The sequence below is a fragment of the Salvelinus sp. IW2-2015 genome, linkage group LG26 (genome assembly GCF_002910315.2).
Source record: "Salvelinus sp. IW2-2015 linkage group LG26, ASM291031v2, whole genome shotgun sequence".
Taxonomy (NCBI): Eukaryota; Metazoa; Chordata; class Actinopteri; order Salmoniformes; family Salmonidae; genus Salvelinus; species Salvelinus sp. IW2-2015.
The window spans coordinates 47,178,655-47,203,693 of record NC_036866.1 but is presented as its reverse complement, the minus strand read 5'-3'; the positions used below and the strand labels follow the sequence as shown (position 1 = coordinate 47,203,693).

General features: G+C 42.2%; 1 protein-coding gene across 8 annotated transcripts in view; it reads right to left on the bottom strand.

Annotated features, from left to right (window-relative positions):
- Nucleotides 1–238: 238 nt before the first annotated feature.
- LOC111952361 (CUGBP Elav-like family member 2) overlaps nt 239–25,039 on the bottom strand; it is a 71,745-nt gene continuing 46,944 nt past the window's right edge. For 3 of the 8 annotated variants that reach the window (XM_023970947.2, XM_070435323.1, XM_070435324.1), the window contains exons 4-15: nt 23,147–23,195; nt 22,216–22,350; nt 17,665–17,744; nt 12,633–12,794; nt 12,094–12,157; nt 11,486–11,611; nt 10,966–11,124; nt 10,371–10,547; nt 10,009–10,026; nt 9,352–9,495; nt 7,535–7,715; nt 239–6,432 (exon numbers count right to left, since the gene is read on the bottom strand). In XM_023970947.2, coding sequence (XP_023826715.1) covers nt 7,588–7,715; nt 9,352–9,495; nt 10,009–10,026; nt 10,371–10,547; nt 10,966–11,124; nt 11,486–11,611; nt 12,094–12,157; nt 12,633–12,794; nt 17,665–17,744; nt 22,216–22,350; nt 23,147–23,195 — 1,242 coding nt within the window. In that variant the 3' untranslated portion in view covers nt 239–6,432; nt 7,535–7,587. The remainder of the gene's footprint in view (nt 6,433–7,534; nt 7,716–9,351; nt 9,496–10,008; nt 10,027–10,370; nt 10,548–10,965; nt 11,125–11,485; nt 11,612–12,093; nt 12,158–12,632; nt 12,795–17,664; nt 17,745–22,215; nt 22,351–23,146; nt 23,196–25,039) is intronic. The other 5 variants (XM_023970949.2, XM_070435320.1, XM_070435321.1 and 2 more) reach the window with 5 other exon arrangements.

Sequence of the window (25,039 nt, the reverse complement as noted above, 5' to 3'; positions counted from 1 at the left end):
TCTTTCATTACAACCCCCAAATCCATGGTATTCAATTAGGCTACTGTATATTAGAAAATCAATATACCAATAACCTCAAATTATATCAGCTATTGATTGCTTGAAAGAAAATAAATAAGCAAAGAGAACGACAATGGAGAGAAACAAGTTAGGGAGACAGACACGGGGGAGTTTGTAAATGTCTTCACAACACTGGACAGGTACTGGGACTACACAACAGACAAAGACACATTCAATATTAGGGGAAAATGGTTTAATTTTGGAGACAGAGGCAAAGAAACACCACACATGAACAAACATTTACCAAATAAAACATCGACTTGGCTTTCCAACTACACACCACTCATTCTATGGTAAAAACAGAAAAATCTAACGACACAGGTAAAAAAGCAAAAAGCCCAGAACTAAAACAACAAATAATTAACTTTCTATTAAACTAATACATTTATTTATCCATCCACACAAGTTGCCTATAATCAATCCGGATGGTCATTTATAATAACCATGTGGACAGAGCACAATACTACTAACATGAAACTTACCACAATTTTAGAGGATCCCCCCCACCCTCCCCCCCAAAAAGAGAATAACAAAGTGAGGAACATGTAGAGAGCAAGTTAATGAAATCAAAATTAAGGTTATTTTAAGAAATAAAACATACTACCAAAACTGTTGTCATTGACGACCACCAAGAAGCCTAACTCATGACCCACATTCAAGGCGAGGCCTTATAGAGAGGCCAGACATTTTTTTCCAATATAGATTTTTTTCTTTAATTATTTCCAATATAAAAAAGCTTCACTGGTACAAAATACATATGAACAACCAGTATTGTAGAAATTGGAACGAGCCTGTTTTTGTCATTTTGTTATTTTCAAATCCCACCCAAGTTTTAAAAAAGTTTGTTAATTAAAACAGAAAATCACTACTGTAATAATGCTTTACAGATCAGATAACATCAAGATGCACCGCGACTTTGGTTTTTCTCAAGACAACACAAACATCTATCAAATCATTTATGTGGAGAAGAACATGAACAAAGAATTCATATCAATGATTAAATCAGACAATAAAAATGGTACAGAACGAGGACAGATAGATTGTTGACCAAGACAATATCTAAGAGACGCAAAGCTACCACATACTTCGTCAAATAGCACTTCAGAGTATGAGAGAGCAGTGAGCAGTGACAGAAATACTGAGACTATATCCAATATGGCACCCTATTCCCTATGGGCCCTGGTCAAAAGTAGTGCACTATGAAGGGAGTAGGGTGACATTTGGAACGCATTCAAAAAATGGTGGTTGTGACGGAAGCCCCCGAAGTGAGTCTCAAGTTCCTATAACCTGACCCATGTGTGATTTTATATTGTGCTTATATTTCAACATTTTCAGGAACACTTCTTTTTACAATAGTTTTAGAACTAACTACCTGTTATAATCAATTCAATATTAACTAACATTAGTTATCAGTTTGTTGTAGCCTACATACTCAATAATTTTTTTTAGAAAACTGTCATAAAGACAAATCAATGTTTATAATATGGCACACTTCCCAGGTTTTGGTTGATGCAAAAAATGATATTTCTATTATAATCAATAAATCAATATACAACCACTACCATTTTGCCCAATAACAAGCATTCATAATATACATMGTCTGTGACCGTACTGTAAAGTACTCAACTCTGTCACTCACCAACAAGGGGATTTGTCTTCAAAAGTTTAGGGTTATTTCTTGTATAATAATTCAAAAGAATTACTTGCCAATGTGTTAAAATTCACACATCACATTAGAACCAATAACTTGACACAAAGTGGGGACAAAACAGAGGGTGATTTAGCCTTAATGACACACTGGTATCAATATAATAACAAGCATGCCAAAAGAAAAAAGAAAACAGAGTTACCTAACTTCAGCAATCTGTAATAACAACCAAGGCCTTATAGTATCTGTGTAGGCAGTTTCTAGACATATAATATGGCACTTTGATTATTGTATTGCATTTGGATATAAAAACACACTGCAAAAAGCACATGCTCCATCATATTGAACACAAAATATTTTTTTATTAGTAGTACCTTGGTAGTTCTGGGAAGTGCCACCAACCCATGCTTCAAAGACAAAAAGATTAGCAAAAAAGTGAACATTTCCCCTAATAACTGACATAAACCACTCCCATTCAACAAACAAAACTCCAAACTCCTCGCAACGAGTGCTGCTAGAACTCCCAAGCTAAAACTGGTGCCATCTGTGGTGATTTAAAAAAAATAATTAAAGTGTTTAAAATGGCAACAATTGTGCATTTTGTGTCTTGTTAATCCCAAATCTGTTGCGAAAGACACCTTACGCAGTGCTTGCATCTTCCACACAGAGCTGAATCTCAAACACAAAGGACCCTGAGTTGACAACCCTTGTTTAGAACCATTTGGGTCGTAGTCATTAGGGCACACCGTAGCAAAACGTYTTGCAACGGAAAATGAAAACAAGCAAATCTTATTGGGCAAGTTCAGATAGTCTCCCATGCTTGATTCTGTTTTGTGCCTAGTGAATACGACCCCGGTACACCTTTTTCTTTTTGGGGAACCTTTCTTTGGGGGKCTGGATGTAAATGATTTGAGCTGACCCATCAGCTTCGCAGTTCAACTGACAGAAAGTAGGCTAGTCCATTATCACCCCTATAAAAGACACACTTCTGTTTGGAGTAGTAAACTTTAAGCTGAAACATGGAATGCTTTTGTAAACCAACACTGTTTTGGTGGGGGTGAGTTGAGCAGTGTTAACACATAGATACTGTGCGTAAGTTGTGAATAGAAAATAGCTTTTTTTAATGTGTGATAAACTAATATCTTATCACCAACAAAGAAATTCAGTGTGTGTGTGAGTGACCAAATCAAAATTATCGCTCACGTTCAGGGGCTCCGAGTGTTTTTACTGTCACAAAACAAAGTGTGTGTGTGAAAATGGGCACCGTCACATATTGTAAGAACTTAAAATACTGTGTGTGTGAGTTTGACACATGGGCACTTTAAACAAAAAAGCATTGTCTGTCTTCTGTGTTAAGAGACATTATCTTTCAATACGAGGCATCTACACTAAACAAAAACTGAAACATCCATTTATCAAATAAATTCTCATCAAGAAGAAATTCACCAAAAATTCTCAAGTACCTTAAGTAAGAATTTAATACTAAGTTTTAATCGTTCTCTTTTTTTAAAGTAGGAAAAAACAAAAACAAATTCAGTCTATATACTCCAAGATGACAATGACAATCTATTAACTGATGTGTCCAATAAAAGCTAATAATCCATAAAGGAATTCTGACAATACAGTGACTTCAGAAAGTATTCATACCCCTTGACTTTTTCCACATTTTGTTTTGTTACAGCTTGAATTTCAAAATGGATTAAATATAGATTTTCTTGGTCCATGGCCTACCCACAACACCCCATAATGTCAAAGTGGAATAACATTATTCGAAATTGACAAATACATTTAAAAAAAATCTAAATCTGAGTATTCAACCTTTTGTTATGGCAAGCATAAATAAGTTCATAAAATAAGTTGCATGGACTCACTCAGTGTGCAAAAGTGTTTAACATGAATTTTGAATGACTCTCTCTGTATCCCACACATACAATTATCTGTAAGGTCCCKCAACTGAGCAGTGAAGTACAAAYACAGATTCAGCACAAAGACCAGGGAGATTTTCCAATGCCTYGCAAAGAAGGGCACCTATTGATAGATGGGGCAAAAAAAACAGACATTGAATATCCCTTTGAGCATGGTGAAGTTATTAATTACACATTGTATGGTATATCAATACACCCAGACACCACAACTCAGTTGCCGGAGAGGAAGGAAACCGCTCAGGGATTTCCCCATGAGGCCAATGGTGACTTTAAAACAGTTAAAGTTTAATGGTTGTGATMGGAGAAAACTGTACTAACCTACTAATTGATAGAGTGAAAAGGAAGCCTGTACAGAAAAATAATATTCCAAAACATGCATAATGTTTGCAACAAGGCACTAAATTAATATTGGGGGGGAAAAATGGCAAAGCAATTCACTTCACAAAGTAAATCGTTCAGGACTGAGGAGATTTTCAGGATAAAAAAAAATAGACAGAATGGAGCTAAACACAGGCTAAATCCTAGAGGATAACCTGGTTCAGTCTGCTTTCCACCAGACACTGGCCGATGAATTTACCTTTCAACCTCACACACACAAGGCCAAATCTACACTGGAGTTGMTTACCAAGAAGACAGTRAATGTTTCGGAGTGGCCGAGTTACAGTTTTGACTTAAATCTACTTGAAAATCTATGGTAAGACCTGAAAATGGTTGTCTCGCAATGATCAACAACCAATTTGACAGAGCTTGAAGAATTTTTAAAAGAACAAATGGTCAAATTTGCATGCCTCAGTTAGGCTGGCACCTAGCCGAACTCGGCTAGCCTAGTTAAAATGACCTTCACTTGAAAAACGAGAAAGAAGCGGAAATAGTACGGTTGGTCCATTTTGAGACGCCGTAGCCAGTATACATTTCCTCAGTAAGAATTAATCTAAGATAATCAAAATTAATGACAGATTTCTTGAGTTAAGATTTATCTTAGTCGGGCAATTTAACATCTAAGTTGTTTCGTGCAGTATTTTTCAATTAAAACATTTGYATGAAAATGAGTCGTCTCTTGTTGAATGACAAAGACTTTATTAAAGAATCCCTACTGTTGACCAATCACCAAAAAAAATCATCACAGAAGTCCAAACGAAGAAAAACGTCACAAAATGKCATTATAATATATTCAAACTCCACCGAACTGTTTCAGCTGRRAAGCATGCGGACACCTTTACCCAGAAAGACTCACAGCTGTAATCGCTGCCAAAGGTACTTCTACAAAGTATTGAATCGGGTGTGAATACTTATTTAAATTATATATTTTTGTATTTCATTTGTGCCAAAATTTCTGAAACCATGTTTTCACAGTCACTTTATGGGACATTGTGTGTAGATGAGCGAGGCAAAAAATCTAGTCATCCATTGTGAATTCAGACTAACAAAATGTGGAATAAGTCAAGGGGTATGAATACTTTCTGAAGGCACTGTACATGTAAGTAAGTAGGAATTACATCACCACTCGTAATTACATTTATTTTTCGAAAGGTTGTGTTGATCGAGCAAACAGGTTTTTTTTTATCCTCTTGAAAAACTTGAAACACTTAGACCCTAGCAGATGACATTACAACATAATCTACAAAATAACCCCAAAGTTAACCTAAACTTCTATAGATTCAATGGTATAAAATATAGGTAATCTAAGTGTGCATTTAAACCACAGATTGTCTATTTGTGAATCAGTTCTAAAAAGTTCATGTAGGTAGTCAAAGCAAATCTACCTTTTAATTGTGCCGTAAATTGTTTTTTGAATAAAGCTAAATAGGTAAATAAACTGTTATATTTTCATTAATGAAAACCAAGTCACCAACAGCCTTAGCGAGAAAATTGAAAATCTTTACAATGCCTTCTTGAATATTAAATGTGAAAAACCATAACAACGCACTGAGGGGCATTCTGGTTGATAACCAGACTTGTTTTCAAAATTGTTTTCCTAGTCGAGTGGTCTTAGTGTGCAGCCGAAATGGCACCCTATTCCCTACATAGTGCACTACACCTTTGACTAGAGCCCTGGCGGCGAATAAAAATCGGTGCACTAAATAGGGAATGGGGTGTCATTTCAGACACAGCTTTATAGTATGTTGTTTCAGAAGCCAGCATATTGCTAATGGCACAAAGTAGCACCGTGCTGTGCTAGTCCCTGTATTAAAACTTTCACGTGAACTTTAGACCGAGAGAAGAGGTTAAAAGAAACAACATAAAAACAAGCAAATTACAAAATTAAAAAATAAAGAATAAACTATCCCACAGGCTTTTAAAACAATCTTTTTTTTCTGCATTTGCTAAAGAGAGTCTCTTAAATGAAATAAGCGCAGGTAAGATTTCACATTGATTTTGCTTGTCCTCCCTCCCTTCCCTCCCATTACATTTATACCAAAAAACTAGAGAAAAATGAAGTTACATGCGAAAGAAATTGGACTTATCCAAAATGTTAGCCTATTCCCTATATAGTGCAGCACCTAGCATTGATCAAAAAGGCTTTGGTCAGAAGTAGTGCACTATACAGGGTGCCATTTTGGATACAACCAATCAGGTTGAGCTATGGTCAAATTTCATATGTCAAAGGCAGGGGGGGGGGGTGGGGGTGTGTGGTCAGGTAGCCTATTGGTCAGGCGAGCTTTAGCGAGACATCAGAGACAACAATGGCGGGAGGATGATGAGGAGTAGCCAGGAGGAAGAGGAGGAGTTTTGGGTTGGCTTTCAACACCATGAGGACATGCTAGGCTAACGATGAGCAAACAGGCATGGAGATTTTTTCTAAAAAAGGGAAGAAAAAACACGAAAGGAGAGAGGTAGAGAGAGCGAGAGAGAGAGAGAGAGAGAGAGAGAGAGAGACAGACAGAGACAGAGAGGGAGAAAGAAGTTAGCCACAGCACAATAACCTTTCAACCATGAGGCACCAACAACAATGACAAACAATGCCAATCACCACATATAACATAATGACAATTGGGGATGTTTCCCCACACGCACAAAACAATACAAACAATACAGTTTGATACAGGAAATGACATCATCAGATTAAGAAATGACATCACTAGACATATGTTAGACAGTCAGACATGCACATACACTTGGCACTCAAAGTGATCCATCTCTAACCAGTCAGTCCCTTCAGGAGAGACATGGATGGATGGAATGATTGGAAGAAGTTAATTATGAAAAGAAGTGAGCAGAGGTAGCCCCAGCAGCTTGACAACGMTTGGTTTTAAGAAAGAAAAAGAATGAGAGATGGAAGCAGAGAGAAAAAGCGAAAGAGCTTCACATATTAAGAGGTGACAGATCAATGCAGCAGACTGAAGCCCAAGAGCTCTGATAGTCTGACAGGATGAGGTGTGTGTCTGACCCTTAGTCAACCCGTCTATTTTAAACCTAGTAAGTAGATATAATGAAATGGTACAGAAATAATCAAATCTGGTGTTCCCTCTTTGATATCACAACACAAAATACCCTTTTGAACACTGGCTCTAGTGATCGCTATAAATAATCATATAAATTAACACACTTTATACCACTCTTAAAAATTACACGATGAAACYGTAAAAGGAATGGATGYAGTAATAATCGACATGTAAAGAACGTAACCGTTTCAAGATAATAAGACCCCAGTGGAGTGAGTCTGAATGACACCCACGATAGTAGTACGGCGCCCTTGGAGCCAATTAGGGTTAAGTGCCTTGCTCAAGGGCACATCGGCAGATTTGTGACATTGTCCGCTTGGGTATTCGAACCAGCGACCTTTCGGTTACTGGCCCAACGCTCTAACCTCTAGGCTACYTGCCACCCTATTAATTAAGTCTCTGCTGTGGTGATCAGATGGCCTTGGCTTTAGTCGTGGGTTGGGYAGACTTAGACTTACCCTTGTAATGCTAACATAGAGCCTGGGGGAAAAGGCCCCTGCCCTGGGTAAGATCAGTAGGGTTTGCTGTCGTTCTTAGAGCGCTTCAGCTGCACCTTGAGCCTCTTCATGCCGATCTGGAAGCCGTTCATGGCCTGGATGGCGGCCTGTGCCGACACCGGATTGTCGTAGCTGACAAACCCTGAGGAATGGAGGAAGGAAATTAGGGCTAGTGACATACCAAACTCAAACCAATGAGGCAAAAAAAAAAACAAGTCTTCAGAGATTTCCATGACATACCTGTGATCAATGAGTTAGACAGATAACAGTCCTAAATAACCCAAATCTTTTCCAGAAATATAGACTTAAAATCAGAATGGTATAATTGGTTTGACAACCAACAATGCATATTTAATAAAGAAAATCAAGCGATATGACTTTATCAAAATGTACAGTGCATTCAGAAAGTATTCAGACCCCTTGCCTTTTCCACATTTTGTTAAGCTAAAGCCTTATTCTAAAATGGAATAAATACAATTTTTYCCTCATCAATCTACACACAATACCCCATAATAACAAAGCGAAAAACAGGTTTAAAAATGTTTRCAAATGTATAAAAAAAATACCTTATTTACATAAGTATTCAGACCCTTTGCTATGAGACTCGAAATTGAGCTCCGATGCATCCTGTTTCCATTGATCWTCCTTGAGATGTTTCTACCGAGCCATGAGGTCGAAATAATTGTCCGTAGAGCTCCGAGACAGGATTGTGTCGAGGCACAGATTTGGGGAAGGGTACCCCAAAAAATTCTGCAGCATTGAATGTCTCCAAGAACACAGTGGCCTCTATCATTCTTAAATGGAACAAGATTAGAACCACCAAGACTCTTCCAAGAGCTGGCCACCCAGCCAAACTGAGCAATCAGGGGAGAAGGGCCTTGGTCAGGGAGGTGACCAAGAACACGATGGTCCCTCTGACAGAGCTCCAGAGGTCCTCTGTGGGGATGGGAGAACCTTCCAGAAGGACAACCATCTCTGCAGCACTCCACCAATCAGGCCTTTATGGTAGAGTGGCCAGACTGAAGCCACAACTCAGTAAAAGGCACATGACAGTCCGCTTGGAGTTTGCCAAAAGGCACCTAAAGACTCTGACCATGAGAAACAAGATTCTCTGGTCAGATGAAACCAAGATGGATCTCTCCTGCTCTAGAGTGCTCAGGACCTCAGACTGTGGCGAGGTTCACCTTCCAACAGGACAAAGACCCTAAGCACACAGCCAAGTCAACACAGGAGTGGCTCCGGGACTCTGAATGTCCTTGAGTGGCCCAGACAGAGCCCGATCTAACATCTCTGGAGAGACCTGAAAATAGCTGTGCAGGGAGACTCCCGATCCAACCTGACAGAGCTTGAGAGGATCTGCAGAGAAGAATGGGAGAAACTCCCCAAATACAGGTGTGCCAAGCTTGTAGCATCATACCCAGGAAGACTCGAGGCTGTAATCACTGCCAAACGTTCTTCAACAAAGTACTGAGTAAAAGTTCTGAATACTTAAGTAAATGTAATTTCAGTTTTTATTTTTATTTTTTTTATAAATGAGCAAAAATGTCTAAAACCAGTTTTGCTTTGTCATTATGAGATATTGTGTGTAGATTGATGAGGGAAAAAAACAATTTAATACATTTTAGAATAAGGCTGTAACGTAACAAAATGTGGAAAAAGTCAAGGGGTCTGAATACTTTCCGAATGCACTGTAGCTGGTTAATGATCCTGCTTTCTACCCCAGCGGCCATTGAGCCAGTTATTTCTCATGTTTGGAGGCAGCAGACTAGACTACATACCGAAGCACTTGCTCAGATTGGTCTGTTTGTCGATGAAGACTTTGGCAGAGACGACACTTCCAAAAGGCATGAACATCTGAAGGACATCCTGGTCTCCAAACTCCTGGGGCAGGTGGTAAATGAACAGGTTGGCTCCCTCAGGACCTGAGAGAGAGAAAGCGGAAAGAGCAAGAGGGGAGAGGATCGCAAGGGAGGAGAGAGAGGGGTGGAGAGGAGAAGAGGAGAAAAGGAGAGGTAGAGAGGAGACAGAGAGACAGATCAAGAGACAGATCAAGAAACAGAATCATGTGGCATGATGCACAGCTGTGGCCATCAGACTGACCTGGGTTCAAAATTGTATTTGAAATCTTTCCAATACTCAATCTGTGCTTGATTGAGCTCGCCTGGAACCAATGGAATAGTCCCAAGAGCACCAAAGCCTGCCAATCTGGCACTCGAGGGCCCTGGAGTGAAGTTCCCCTTAGGTGCAGATCTCGGATCAGCTTCTCCCCTCCCCCAATCCTAACCACTGCAAAACTGACCCAAGACCAGCTTCCAGGCCGGGGCAACTCACCTTATTCCCACTAGTGGCAGGCTCAAGCAAATGCTCAAAGTATTTGAAAGAAAACCAATACTACCCGACCCCACGTTGTGGTTCGTGTGTGGACTGAGACTCACCCTCCCTCTGGCTCCCGGCTGAAGGAGCAATGAAGGAGAGGAGAGGACGGAGTTTTAGATTTGTTTTTTGAGAAAGAGAGATACTGGTACTAAGTAAACATGTGACACTGTGCCCTATGGTTAGTCGATTCTTTTCTTTCAATGTCATACATCTTTTACTTGCAAAGCCCATTTGGGCTTACAAGAAACTAGTTGAGACACACATAAAAACATTACCATTTACATTACATTTTGGTAATTTAGCAGACGTACAGTCAATGCATTCCACTAAAGWTAGCTAGGTAAGGCAACTATATATCACAATCAATGTAAGTTAACAAGACAACATTTGCAGCCTAACTGGTGTGTGGACTGAGACTCACCCTCCTTCTGGCTCCCGCCGGCTGCTCCCTGCAGTAGGGACTGGCTGTAGAGGGACGGCAGGGCGGAGGCCGTGTACTGCTGCATCCCTGAGTAGGCCTGAGTCAGTGCGTCCATGGAACTCGCCGCCGAGCCGTTCGCCATCGAGGCCCCCAGTCCTCCGTTCATAGCCGCCATTCCTAACGCAGTAGACGTAAAGATATCGTGTATTTTGACAATTCAAAAATACAGACTACATCCATGCAACTGGATTACAACAGCCAGAAGAAAAGGCCTCGACACCTAAAGTTCTCTCTACCATACAGACTGGCATACATTTGAGATTAAAAATGACACTAGTCTAGTCCTATACTAAATAGCTATTTCAATGGATATTCTCCTAAGCATGCTTTTTAGTCCAAACCAGGCAATGTGTCCGTAAAACCAGCCCTTACTCCAACATTTGACAATCATGAACTACCATACAGGTAAAGAAGCCTGAACATCAACAGAACACAGCGGCTTCATCAACAAAATTAAGCTATGATTTGAAAGACCGAAAAACAAAAAAAGTTGAAGAAAAGGTAGTAAAGTCATTGTTTTTAGTGCAGTACTCACGGTTGGAGTACTCACCGCTGACACCCCCAGTGAGGGCGTTGAGGTTGTTGAGACCCATGGAGGCCCCCGTCAGGCCCCCGCCGAGGCCCTGGGTCAGGCCCAGAGAGGCCAGGGTGTTCATGGCTGCACCAGCGCTGGAGCCTGCCGTCTGGCCTGCTGCTGGGGAGGAGAGGGGTCAGAGGTTACCATTAGGTGTCGTTTAAGCCTAGCAAAGATGTGGTATAGTAGAGTAGATAGAGCAGGCCAAGCAACTGAATAAGAAGCAGGTGCACTCGTAGGTGTTTTTTTGGGGGGACGCAGAATCGTAATCCTGGACTAAAAAGCAAGTTCAAGGGGTCTCTCCATCAAAAAGTTTTTAGTCCAGGACTATGTTTAATCTGTGTCGTAAGATTAAGCGCCGTAGATTTTTTTTGTGAGCAGTACATTTTTTTATAGAGCAAAAAATTAAGGGAGAAACTAACATTGGCCTCAGACTGCTAGATTACCTGGAATATAGAGAGAGAAACTGGGCTATAGTTACCTGAGTTGTAGAGATTACCTAGAGCTCCGTTGGCTGACAGGGCGTTGGAGCCGCCGCCTGAGTTCTGGGCTGCAGAGGCAGCAGCAGCTAACGTGGCCAGGTTCTGCAGCTGCAGCTGGTTCACACCTGGAAGAGGTGAGTGAGAGAGAAGTTGTTTTATTTCAACTTTATTTATTCAGGTATGTCAAYTAAGAACAGATGCTTATTTGCCAAGAGGGGGAAATGGAGCTGCGTTAGCTTTTCTKATGGGAGACCAGAAGAGCGGAAWCATCCGCATACAGAAAGAAATGTCACAAACAAGAAGACTTCATAGCATTGACATATAACAGGAAAAGAAGTGGCCCTGGCACACCGCCTTGMGGCACTGCATCGGTTCTTGATTTTCACCCCTATAAGTTTGTCCCCAGCAGACTTGTGTCTCCTAGAATAGCTACCCTGATTAATGTTCCAATCTTATTCAACGGTAATGTGATTTTAGTGGTTGTGAAACTACGTGGGAGTAAAGCGTCGTGACAGAAGGTTGTTTACAYGAACAGTTGTATGTTTATCAGAGTGGGTTGGAGTTGTGGAGGACGGGAACAGGGACAGGAAAAAAATGAGTGACTCACCTCCTAGCCTCTGCATGCCACCAAAATTACTCTGGTTACCGGTAGATGTCGCCTGTTGGAGCAACTGTAAAAGAAAGAGAGTTCTAAAACAGAGTAAAGGAGACTTGTGCTCTCTCCCAATCATTTATGTCTTTTCCTTGATTCCTCTCTCCTCGCCTTCTTTTTCAAAACTCATTGAAGGTCCCCGGGACCTTCTCAAATGCGGTTTGAGAAAAAGGAGAGGAACTTCTCCTCCAATGTAGAGACAGAGGGGAGGTGACGAGGACCCGAGGAAAACTAATTGAGAAAGAGTATGACCTCTCAGAATGTCATGCTTTCCCAACAATGATAAACATGCATGTAGCCTATATTTATGAACATGTATGTCAACGGCTTCAACTTACTGCCAGGTACTGTGCTGTGAGGCCTCTCAGCCCTGCCAGGTTACTGTGGCGTACTATGGTGTATTAAGGTGTACTTACTGCCAGGTACTGTGCTGTGAGGCCTCYCAGCCCTGCCGGGTTACTGTGGCGTACTATGGTGTATTAAGGTGTACTTACTGCCAAGTACTGTGGGGTGAGGCCTCCCAGCCCTGCCAGGTTTCCCCAGGTGGAGGCGCTGTTGAGCTGCTGCATCTGTTGGGCCATCTGCTGCTGCAGGCGCCGCTGCTCTTTGTCCCTCTGAGTGTCCGCAAACTTACACACCATGGGAGAGGAGCAGCCCTTTAGTGGGGGAGGAACGAGAGTTAGATTTCACCCCAGTCAAGTTCACACACACACTATCAGAAACACAGACGCTATCACAACAGTCAAATCTGCAGGGCCATTTTTCAGGAATACCCATTGTGGAGGGTATACTATGACCTGTGGTAATCTGGGAAATGTATTTCTTTAAGTGTTGCATTCAAAATAGGAAATAAACTATTAGAACATTGTCATGCACGACTAAGCCAGGCTACATTCCACAGACAGAACCAGGAAGGGATAATGCTTAGACAGAAACAAGACAGCCAGTTACACTTTATAACACTGGAGGGTATGGCTCAAAAGGAGGATTGGGGCAGGGTTGGTTGGGTGGGACTGAGGCGAGTCAACGCAAAATACACACACACACACACACACACACACACACACACACACACAGACAGCTGGGAGGGACATAACAGAAACATTTAAAACAGAGACAGTCAAACAAGGAAGGACGTATGCATGCCAAGTCAAGACATAACGAGATAAGACATTTAGCTACAAAACACATACACAGGATAGCACTGTATTCCGCTGTAACAAACAGACAAGCCAGATATTGACATATCACTGGACAGACCAGACGTAGACATGTGGTATCAATGTTGTGAATTGGAGAGAGCCAGACAAGGGGACCAGGCTTGACAGGGAATTACTTTCTACACTAGTAGCACCTCCCATAGCATCAGGGGGACACAGTACTGACTGTAACGGGTGTAGTAGGGTTGCAAAGTTCCCAGAAACTTTCCCCAAATCTCCAGGTTTTCCAGAAATCGCCATCGGAGGATTCCCGGATTCAGGAGAAGCAGAAAGGGAATACTCCAACAGGAATTTCTGGAAATGTCTCCAATTGCAACCCTAAAATGGTGCCATCACTACTGGGACCTAGTTCTAAATTCCCGAGGCCCAGAGCTAAGCTAGTTTTATTCTGTGGTTCCTAATTAGGGATCGGTTGGCTGCTTCCCTAGGGAGCCTCTGACCTGTTAGCAGACACATTACTCTTGCTCTGATTCAACGGGAATACCAGCCCAGTTTTGAAGGGACTTAGTGGGACAGTTACTCTCATACAGTACACGCATGCCTACAGTACATCTCAGTTCATGCCTAAACGATAGTGGAGAATCTAGGCTGCCTGATCTAAAAAGTTTTGAAAGGTCCCACTAAGACAGTTGCTCTAATACTGTCGCCTTTATTTCTGTTTAGTTCAAGTCTATTCAATATAATGAGCGGAGTAATGATTTACTATGCAGGTTAAACATGGGTAAATAAATACTTCGTAATGCAAGAGGTTATACAGTTGCTCTGATATAGGACTATATCTCAGTTAATGTATATTGAATATAGTAGTCTCTATGCTTTACTATGTAGGCTAAACAACATGGGTAAATACTTTGTCATGCAAGGTTTAACACATTGCCGGGCGCGTTGCCGCTTTGCAACTGGCACGTCACAAATAAATAAAATGATGTAAATAAATTAGTGGGATATTATTGATTCATTAGGCTTCTGCTAAAATATAGATTCAAAAATATGTTTCTCTCCATGTGTGCCCTCTTAAAGCTCCAATATGTAACTTCTTGGGCGACCCGACTAAATTCACATAGAAATGTGAGTTCTTGATCTGTTAATCATTGAAAGCAAGTCTAAGAAGCGGTATATCTGTTGTATGTGCGCTAATTCTATGCTTCCCATTACAAATATTGATATAACAACCATCATACCAAAGTAAACTTGGAGTCACGCGATTACAAGTTGTGTGGTCCTCCCTCTACGACTCGTCGGGAAAGCATGCAGTTTATTAGGCTACAGATTAAGTTTTGATGAACTTCACAGGCTGGCGAAAGTGCAATGTGATTAGCTTGATGCTCCTCTCCAATAAATATTGAGGGTCTTATTCTGGTGACATGATGATCGATGCTTGGCTGCCGTTTAACAAATGAAAAGAAATCTTGCTCTTTTGGCCATAATAATCTCCTCATGTAGGCTATACCCACACTATATCTGYGAGCTGTTGGCTTGAGCGCACTTGCCAATAACAGAATGGGCATACTGCTATATAACGAAAATTATTTTGTGAGAAAACCATCAGTAGAGTTGAAAATGTGCTGGAAACCAATTTAACTGAATTTTTTATTCGGTTCATGGGAATTTAACTGCAAAATCTATTTTTATGTGCACTAAGTCATCATGCACTRCCTTKTATCGCAACAACAAAATGAGATGAAAACATATCTCGGGTGGGAAAATCGTTCTCGTTCTGTGCGTGATTTCCTGCAAGACAGGAATGTCAGTGTTCTGCCATGGCCAGCGAAGAGCCCGGATCTCAATCCCATTGAGCACGTCTGGGACCTTTTGGATCGGAGGGTGAGGGCTTGGGCCATTCCCCCCCAGAAATGTCCGGGAACTTGCAGGTGCCTTGGTGGAAGAGTGGGGTAACATCTCACAGCAAGAACAGGCATATCTGGTGCAGTCCATGAGGAGATGCACTGGTGGCCACACCAGATACCGACTGTTACTTTTGATTTTGACTCCCCCTTTGTTCAGGGACACATTATTCAATTTCTGTTAGTCACATGTCTGTGGAACATGTTCAGTTTATGTCTCAGTTGTTGAATCTTATGTTTATACAAATATTTACACGTGTTAAGTTTTCTGAAAATAAACGCAATTGACAGTGACATGACGTTTTGTTTTTTGCTGAATATATATATATATATATATTTTTTTTTAAACACGGCTTAAAAAAAACATAAGCTTATGCAACATTAACCTATTAAAAACACTTCTGTAGCAATGAGGTGTGTGCAGTAGTCTATAGGCCCAATACCTTATCAATGCATATTGGCTATGCTTAAATTGCCCTGCCAATGTTGTTCTTCTCAGGCCATTTAGAATTTATATTTCACAATGTTAGGTATATGATCACACTGGAAATAGATMATTTGTTATATATGACTTGTGAGGCACAGCCAAGTGAGCGTAACAATTTGCTTATATTTTTTACTGGACTGATGGCCTGCATCTGACGGTCAGTCTGCCGGGAGGGAGGGAGCAGCAGTGAGGCTGCCTCTCAGACTCCCCTCCGCTGAGAAAAGGGGAGATTAGTTTTGCTATCAGCTGGAAGATTTAAGTCGCACTGTATTATTTCTGCCTTAAGCACCAATTCATGTTGTTACTCCTGTGACCAGAGAAAGTTAAATATTCYTCTATTAAAAAAATACAAGCTGCAAATAATAACAATGCAAGCTTATCGGAACACTTTGCTATACTCATTCATTGCAGTTGCAGTACAGGTTGCAGCGTGAGTGAAAGTAGGGAGAAAGCACATTTTATAGCTTATAAAACTGTTCAACAAAGTGTTGACAGTGCTGAATAACAACTTACACATGAACTTACAGAAAATAACTGCTGTTTTTGAGTATTTGTTGAGTCTTTAATCATGGTTTTGAAAAAGCTTTGAAATATCACAGTATCATCTTTGCTGTGCGGGCCTCCCGAGTGGCGCAGCGGTCTAAGGCACTGCATCGCAGAGCTTGAGGCGTCACTACAGCCCAGGATGTGTCACAGCCGGCCGTGACCGGGAGACCCATGAGGCAGCGCACAATTGGCCCAGCGCCATCCGGGTTAGGGGAGGGTTTGGCCGGCCGGGATGTCCTTGTCCCATCGCGCTCTAGCGACTCCTTGTGGTGGGCTGGGCGCCTGCAAGCTGATATCTTTTGCCAGTTTTAAGGCGTTTCCTCCGACACATTGGTGCGGCTGGCTTCCGGGTTAAGCAAGCAAATGTGTCAAGAAGAAGTGCGGCTTGGCAGGGTTGTGTTTCGGGGGATGCATGGCTCTCGACCTTCGCCTCTCCCGAGTCCATACAGGAGTTGCATCAATGGGACAATTGGATATCACGAAATTGGGGAGAAAAAGGGGTAAAAGTACAATTGCGCTCGAGGCTTCGTTTTACGGCAATGGCTCAAGGAAACTGGCGCAAACTGTGTAGACACGGTGAGCTGATCTATCTGATTGGCCAGCGGTAGGCCAATAAATGCACTTGGTATGCTCTGTGGGCCTGCCGCGTAGGCTGAGTTCCTCTTTCAGACATATGAAATGGTTCAAAATGGAAACACTTTGACTCCCGGTGCTAGGGCAGCCGGATCAAGTGCACCTACCGCCAACAGCGCGAAAATAAATAAATAAATGAACGCATGGCTTTATAGTTTTTTTTAACAGAAATGTAAATGCTTAACATGGCTTAACATGCTGTCTTATTTTCCCTTCCGTACAGACTAATTAGCATATTAATTATATAATTTGCATAAAGTAGTATAACACGTTTATTCAAATTTCATAAATTGTTTAAAATTGTTACAAACTCCCAGTTAGGCATTAAGCATAAATATTTGTTAGTAATAGGACCAGCCTACTTTAAATTATTGGGCTGAAATTACTGTAATTATGTATTCCGTAGTGCCTAATTTGCATTGCAGTCCTATCCTTATAAAATGAGATGCTTCTCTATAACATGGAATACAAAGTATAACACCAGAACTAGTTTAATTTTGTCTTTCAACACCCTAATAATATTGGCCAAGTATGCTTTGCGTTGGTGTATGACTAATGTTCTGTGATATGACGTCTGCTTGCCAAATGGCACCCTATTCTTTTTATAGTGCAGTTTGACCAGATAAGGTCAAAAGTAGGGCACTATAAAGGGAATAAAGTGTRATTTGGGACAACCTATAAACATGTGTTTCCTTGTGAGATACAATTCTCAATTCGCACTTAAACCACAAGGGGGCAGCAGACTGCATAGAGGGAGAGGGGAGAGATGAGAAATAGGTGCTAAGGGGTACAGTACCTCCATAGTCTGAGAGTGATGCATGGTTTTGATTGCATTCGCGGCCTGAGCCCTGGTAGAAAATGTGATAAACGCACAGCCTGTAAGGGAGGGGAGAGGGAACAAGAGGAGGAGGAAGGGAGGGACAGACAAGAGGAGGGAGGGTAGGAGGGAGGGACAAAGAAGAAACAAAACAAGACAAAAGGTTTTGGGACACGTCGTTATGAAATCCCAAATAACACATTACAGTAACATAGAATGAACGGCACTCCAAGCACACAGAAGAACAACCGCTCTCACTGGTTAGCACATGGAAGTAACATAACAATACAGTCACAACAACAACAACAACAACAACAACAACCACATGAGCACAGTAAACATAACATTGATTGACGTATTGTACCACAATCAAGAGAAGCTGTGGATGGATTGGGCTAGTTGGGGATGTGATCACTGGGATGGGTGAGACACTAATTGAAATAACTACAGAAAACACACACTCCTCTCACACAACACACACACACACACACTAAATGGCTATTATGGCGATTTCCTAGCAAAAAGATAAATGTCCATTTTAAAATGACATAGCAACACATGCTACAACTATGATGACAGAGACTACAGGGTGAACCCGCGGCACTGACAGTTGAGCTCTGCATATTCTTCTTTTACTTAGGGATGGGCATKTTGACTGTTCGAGTACTCGCATGATTTCTTTCTGCACTTTCATTTTTTTTAACACACTGGAAAGAAATGAGCGCATTTATCTATAAGCTTATGCCAAAAGTGCGTGACAATGCCTAATTTATAACCATTACAGAGAACAAACCATAATTGTCCCTTATAAATACACTATATATGGAAAGTATGTGGACACCCCTTCAAATGAGTGGATTCGGCTATTTCAGCCACCCGTTGCTGAAAGTTGTACAAAATCGAGCACACGGCCATGCAATCTCCATAGACAAACATTGGCAGTAGAATGGCCTTACTGAATAGCTCAGTGACTTTCAACATGGCACTGTCATAGGATGCCACCTTTCCAACAAGTCAGTTTGTTAAATGTTCTACCCTGCTAGAGCTGGCCCGGTCAACTGTAAGTGTTGTTATTGTGAAGTGGAAATGTCTAGGCGCAACAGCAGTTCAGCCGCGAAGTGGTAGGCCACACAAGCTCACAGAACGGGAATTCCGAGTGCTGAAATGCGTAGCGCGTAACAATCTGACCTTGGTTGCAACACCCACCACGAGTTCAAAACTGCTTCTGGAAGCAACTTCAGCTGTTCGTCGGGAGCTTCATGATATGGGTTTCCATGGCCAACCAGCCGCACACAAGCCTAAAATCACCATGTGCAATGCCAAGCGTCGGCTGGAGAGGTGTAAAGCTTGCCGCCATTGGACTCTGGCGCAGGGGAAATGCGTTCGCTGGAGTGATGAATCACGCTTCACCATCTGGCAGTCCGACAGACGAATCTGGGTTTGGAAGGTGCCAGGAGAACGCTACCTGCCCCAATGCATAGTGCCAACTGTAAAGTTTGGTGGAGGAGGAATAATGTGGTCTGGGGCTGATTTTCATGGTTTGAGCTATGCCCCTTAGTACCAGTGAAGGGAAATCTTAACGCTACAGCATACAATGACATTCTAGACAATTCTGTGCTTCCAACTTTGAGGCAAAAGTTTGGGGAAGGCCCTTTCCACACAGAAATGGTTTGTCGAGGTCAGTATGGAAGAACTTGACTGGACTGCACAGAGCCCTGACCTCAACCCCATCGAACACCTTTGGGATGAATTGGAACACAGATTGCGAACCAGGCCTATTCACCCAACATCAGTGCCCGATCTCACTAATGCTCTTGTGGCTGAATGGAAGCAAGTCCCCACAGCAATGTTCTAACATCTTGTGGAAAGCCTTCCCAGAAGAGTTGAGGTTGTTATAGCAGCAAAGGGGGGACCAACTCCATATTAATGCCCATAATTTAGAATGAGATGTTTGACGAGCAGGTGTCCACATACCTTTGATCATGTAGTGTATATTCGGTCAATAAAAAATCAAGTGACACTTCAGACGAATTTATTGAAATCATAATATCAACTAGTTATATATTACACAATCTCCAAAGAGTCAGTAACCTTAGCAGTGGTGCGTGCTTGTAGAAGCTTATGTCTGTGTAATGCCATAGCCTTGCTTTGTTAATTTAGCAGACAATACGCTCTTATTTCCAGAGCCCTTACCACAGTCAAGTCACCTATTTTATAGTAAAAATAAAAAACATGTAACAACAGACTAAAAAAATGTTTTCCAAATGGAAAAAGTTGAAATAGTGACTATTTGAAATGGGGCTCAATTTGGCGAGTTGAAAGACCATTTTTTCAGCGTTACAAAACAAAAATTGTCTTATTTTCGATATACAGATGTTCAATTTAGTTTATTCTGCCTGTTCTTTGGAAATGTCTAAAAGGATTAACAATTCCACATTGAACAATGCATGGTGATGAATTACAGCCATGACATCGGTTTGGTGAGAAGGCCTACTAGCCTTAATGATTCTGATGAAAATATGCTCTCCGTCTTTATCAAACTAATGTGTTTGTATATTCACAGTGTGGAACCTGTCTATGTTTAGGAGGGGTTATAGCCTAGGCCAGGGTTATTCAACGCTTACCCTACGAGGTCTGGAGCCCGCCGGTTTTCTGTTCTACCTGAATTAAATTGCACGCACCTGGTGCTCCAGGTCTAAAATCCATCCCTGATTAGAGGGGAACAATGAAAAGAAACGCAGTGGAACTGGCATCGAGATCCAGTGTTGAGTTTGAGAGGCCTAGGCTAACCAATTCTAAATGGCAGTTCGCGAAGTAGCCTAAGCGGAAAATAGACAGGACACAATTATTCCAAAACCGCAGCAACGGTTGTTGGAACACATTTTCCTACTTCAATCTACCAGTCCATTTGAATTTGTGATAAAACTGTCGTCATTTGGTACGAAATGTAGCTTTTGTATCCCATCAGTTAGATACGTTTTTATTGGCATTTAATTCCGTAGGCCTAACAGGAGCTTGTGTGCGCGCTCAGCATGCGTATGTGTAGGGAGCGGTCGGAACGCAATTGAGTGAATGAGACACAGGGGGGAAAGGACATTTAGGGAGAAGAACTGTGATCCTTAAGGCTTGGTTTCTTTTTTGTTGTGCCCCGCAAATGCACATGTTCAAATGGAACACTAGAGTCAAAGCAAATTAACGTAGTCTTTAAGACAACATAAAATAAAAAAAATTGGGACAAAATTTCACTTGTACGAGCTGCTACAAAGCACATCCACCAAATAGTTTAACAGTATTTTTTCCCCCTCTGGTTAAAGATCGAGCTTCGTACTCGATAACTCATGCCCATCCATACTATTATTGCACTTGTCGGTCTCACTCGATTTTATGGCGTCTTATGCGGCACAGATAGAAGTTGTGGCAGGCAGAGGTGGAGCAGTGGAATAATTCCATCCTTTGTGGAGCACGGTGGGGGCGGTGCAGTACTGATTGTGTGTGTCCTGTGTTGCCTGCCAGCTGAGGCCGGCCTAGAACACCAGCAGCCATGGGGTTGCCATGGAGATGGCTGGGACTATTGTTACAGGCGGAGTTGAGCCCTGTGAGTGTTGATGCACCCCCTCCCTCTGCTGCAGAGATGTAGGAGGTGGTGAGTGTGTCACGGGGAGTCATATCGGGGTGGATTTGGGAGGGGGGGGGSCGAGAGAGAGCGAGGAGGGGGCCAACTTTGGGTGAATAGGATATGAATATAGGGGCAGGGCGGGAAGGGTGGAAATAAAAGGTTTGGGAGCAGTGTAGTAAGGCAGGCACTAGGCAAGTCTGTGTTCTTTTATCGGCGGGTGTAGTAGTGGACTACTCTAGTGATGAATTTCAAATCAAACGCTAGCTCCTATTCCCTACCCACTACTGTGATCCGAGAAGATTGGATAGGTGGAAGCAATATAGCGACATTTAAAGAGGAAGCCACTACCATAAATCTGGGCCTCCCGAGTGGCGCGGCGCACAATTGGCCCAGCGTCATCCGGGTTAGGGGAGGGTTTGGCCATGGGGGCTTTACTTGGCTCATCGTGCTCTAKCGACTCCTTGTGACGGGCCGGGTGCCTGCAGGCTCAGTGTTTCCTCCGACACATTGGTGCGGCTGGCTTCCGGGTTAAGCAGGCGGGTGTTACGAGCGCGGTTTGCCCGGTCGTGTTTTGGAGGAGGCATGACTCGACCGTCGCCTCCCGAGCCCATTGGGTAGTTGCAGCGATGACAAGATCGAAATTGGGGGGATGAAGAGGGTAAAATACAAAAAATATCTATCTAACAAATCTCATCATATATACAGGATGGCCTAGGGTGCGTTTTATCGAAAATGACTTTCAGTACATTTGACATACATTTCTGCTATGTGTATTATGATCCCTGTAGGAATTGAACCCAAGACCTTTGCTTTGGTTCCTAGTGCCACGCCCTTACAAACTGATCCACTGACACAGGACCACTTGGTATAACGGGAGCGTGGAGCAGAGTGACACGGCGTTACCCACAACCCACCTCTGCTCAGACCGTCAGGTCCTCTGAGAATTCGGCATTCCTCTATCTGTCCGAAAGCAGAGAACATCATCCGGACCTCGTTCTCGCCGTATTTCTTTGTCACCATTCCAATGAAGAGCTTTCGGTCTTCCACAGCTGAAATGGAGAAAGAGAGGAAAGAATGAGTGACAGCAAAACAGCGATAGCAAAATGGGCTATGCAACCTTCCACCTCTCTTTTTTGCTAGTTCAATCTCTCCTCTCACCTCCTTGCAACCCTCTCACTCAATGTGTCAGCTCACCCCTTTTCCTTCTCTAAATCTCTATCTTACTGCTTCATCTCTCCCTCCTCCCCAATCTCTTTTTCTTCAGACGGATGACTGCTTTATCATCCCCTTATCCTCCCAACAGATCCCTCTGTACCCGCCTTCCTCTCGCTCCTCTCACCTCCCCCCCTTCATAAAGCTCCTTTAAATCCTAGTAACCCCTGACACCCCTGCAATACTCCCAAGAAATACTGAATTTACAGCACAGAGCACCGTTTCGGCAGTCTGGTCCCAGATCTGTTTGTTCCATAACAGCCAACTTCTATGGTCGTTGTCATGCCCTGGAAGCACAAACAGACGAGTACCATTTGGGCCACCGTGTGGGAACTAAAATATAGAAACAGTCTCCATTTTTATTTCCTTTCCCAACCTTGATTCTTCTTGGTGCAATTTCCTCACTTCCTCAGGGACTTCATGGTAGCTGTGTTCTGTTCTCAGGTTGTGACCCAAATGGCACCCTATATAGCCCACTACTTTTGACCACAGCCCTGGTCAGAATTAGTGCACGATATAAGGGAATAAGGTGCCATTTGGGACGCAACCCTTCCCTGCAACCGGCCAGCCGCTATGTTTTGTTTATACACATTTTAGCCTGTGTCACATCGTATCTGCAATGATGTCACTCACCGTTTGTTTTCTCGCTGTCAGCGGGTTTCATCTGGATGGGATGATGCATCTGGAAGGAGGAGAACACGGAAGAAACATGTTAAACATCAACCTATCATCAGGCCTGTCATCACAATGACACACTAACCAACCGCTAGTTTCCGCGACGATGAACAGGCCAGGTGCTTGGCTGTGTTTTTTGGTTCCCTCTTGCTCCCTTGCCCTTTAGCAATTGTTTAARCATTTCGTTCACACTCCTAGCCTCCTCTCCTTGACTGATCTGAAAGAACTGACAAGGTGAAAGCCACCCTAATAATAAGCTCGACTCCATATTGTTTTCACCTGTCAAGTCTCACCTGTCACGTTACCTTTTCCAATCAGTGCAGATGAAGGAAAGGAGGTGAGGATGGATTTTTAGACAAGTATTGCTCTCTTGCTCGTTATTACCCTTCTTCCTCCACCCCATCCCCCTCTGTCAGCATCTTTTCTCATTCGCTCGCCCCCTCTCAGATTCTATTATCCCTCACACTATAGTGAGCTATAGAAAAGGATATGTCCACTGGCTAGTATTTGGGCTCAAATTCTCTCCTCTTTCTTTGGGTTGGGCCAGAGCAGTAGTCATATGATCGCAGTTATTGATTCTCCCCGTCATCATCCTTTCAGGATCCATTTAAGTCCCCCATCCCACCCCACAGTCCCCAGAACAAATTCAAGGTAATATACTAGGGCCTACCCCATTTAGTTGACTGGTCGATTGTTTGGTTGAGACACTGTTGGTCAACCGAGATTTCTTTAGTCGAGCAGTAAATAAAATAAATCATGGTGTACAAAACACCCGTCTGATTGGCGCCCGTCTGAGTGGACTGATCCATTGTGGAGGCCGTGGGGATGGCACAGTTCATCAGTCTAAGACATGTGCTACTGAAATTGTATATGGTTACATTATCTAAGAACAATGTTGCAACAAATAAAAAGTATATATTTTTTATAACAAATGAGCGTTCTCCCGCGCTGGATATTGGTCGCTGTCCACGGTTCTGAAACGCATCAGTGCGCTGTTGAATTGGTGCYTTTTCCTAGACCATGCTGCTATGTGCATAATAGCAAAGTTAACCCGCATATTGGTGTTGAGAACAATGCGGCTGAGTTAGGAGACGAGAAAACAGCCCTTGGCTTAATTGTCTAAGAAAAGTGAGGCGAGAGGAAACCAACTCAATTACGTCTATAATCAATAGCCTAACTGTTAAATGTGCCTGGCTTTATAAATCATCCATATATATCTACAGAAATAAGACAGATCCTGCTTCTGTTGCCTGTTGGAGTGTTTAATAGCCTACTGATTCCGTGAGCACCGAGCCTCACGCAACAATTTCACAAATTCGGCTATAATAAATGCGTTACACTTTATTTTCGTTAGACCAGCCTACCTGGTATTATTAATCATTTATTTAGTGTTTACACTGTTCCAAATGGTCAGAAAATTTATATTTATAATAACGATAACGACCCTCCTTTTTCCTTGATCTCATTGTTATTATTATTATAATCATTAATAGGGTTAGTATAGCAGCCTTGTATAGGCTGTAGGCCTAAGAGCACATCCTAAATACAGTAACTTACTTACAGTAGCTTATATACGCATTGAAATAGGCTACTGTATCAATCAATAACTTATTTGTTTATGTCATCACACAGCATACAAATCATTCATGATGTGAAATGCAATCAAGCATTTTAGTTTTAAAATAAAGCGACCATTGAATAATTTGCATAAACCGTTCCATTTTGGAAATTGCATTCACGAATCAACGAGACCGTTTTTAGTCTTTGCTGTAATAAAAGCTTTACAAAAAAAATGTTAACACTCTGATACGCTTATAATTGATTTAGTGTCGTTCACAATATATTTCTGAC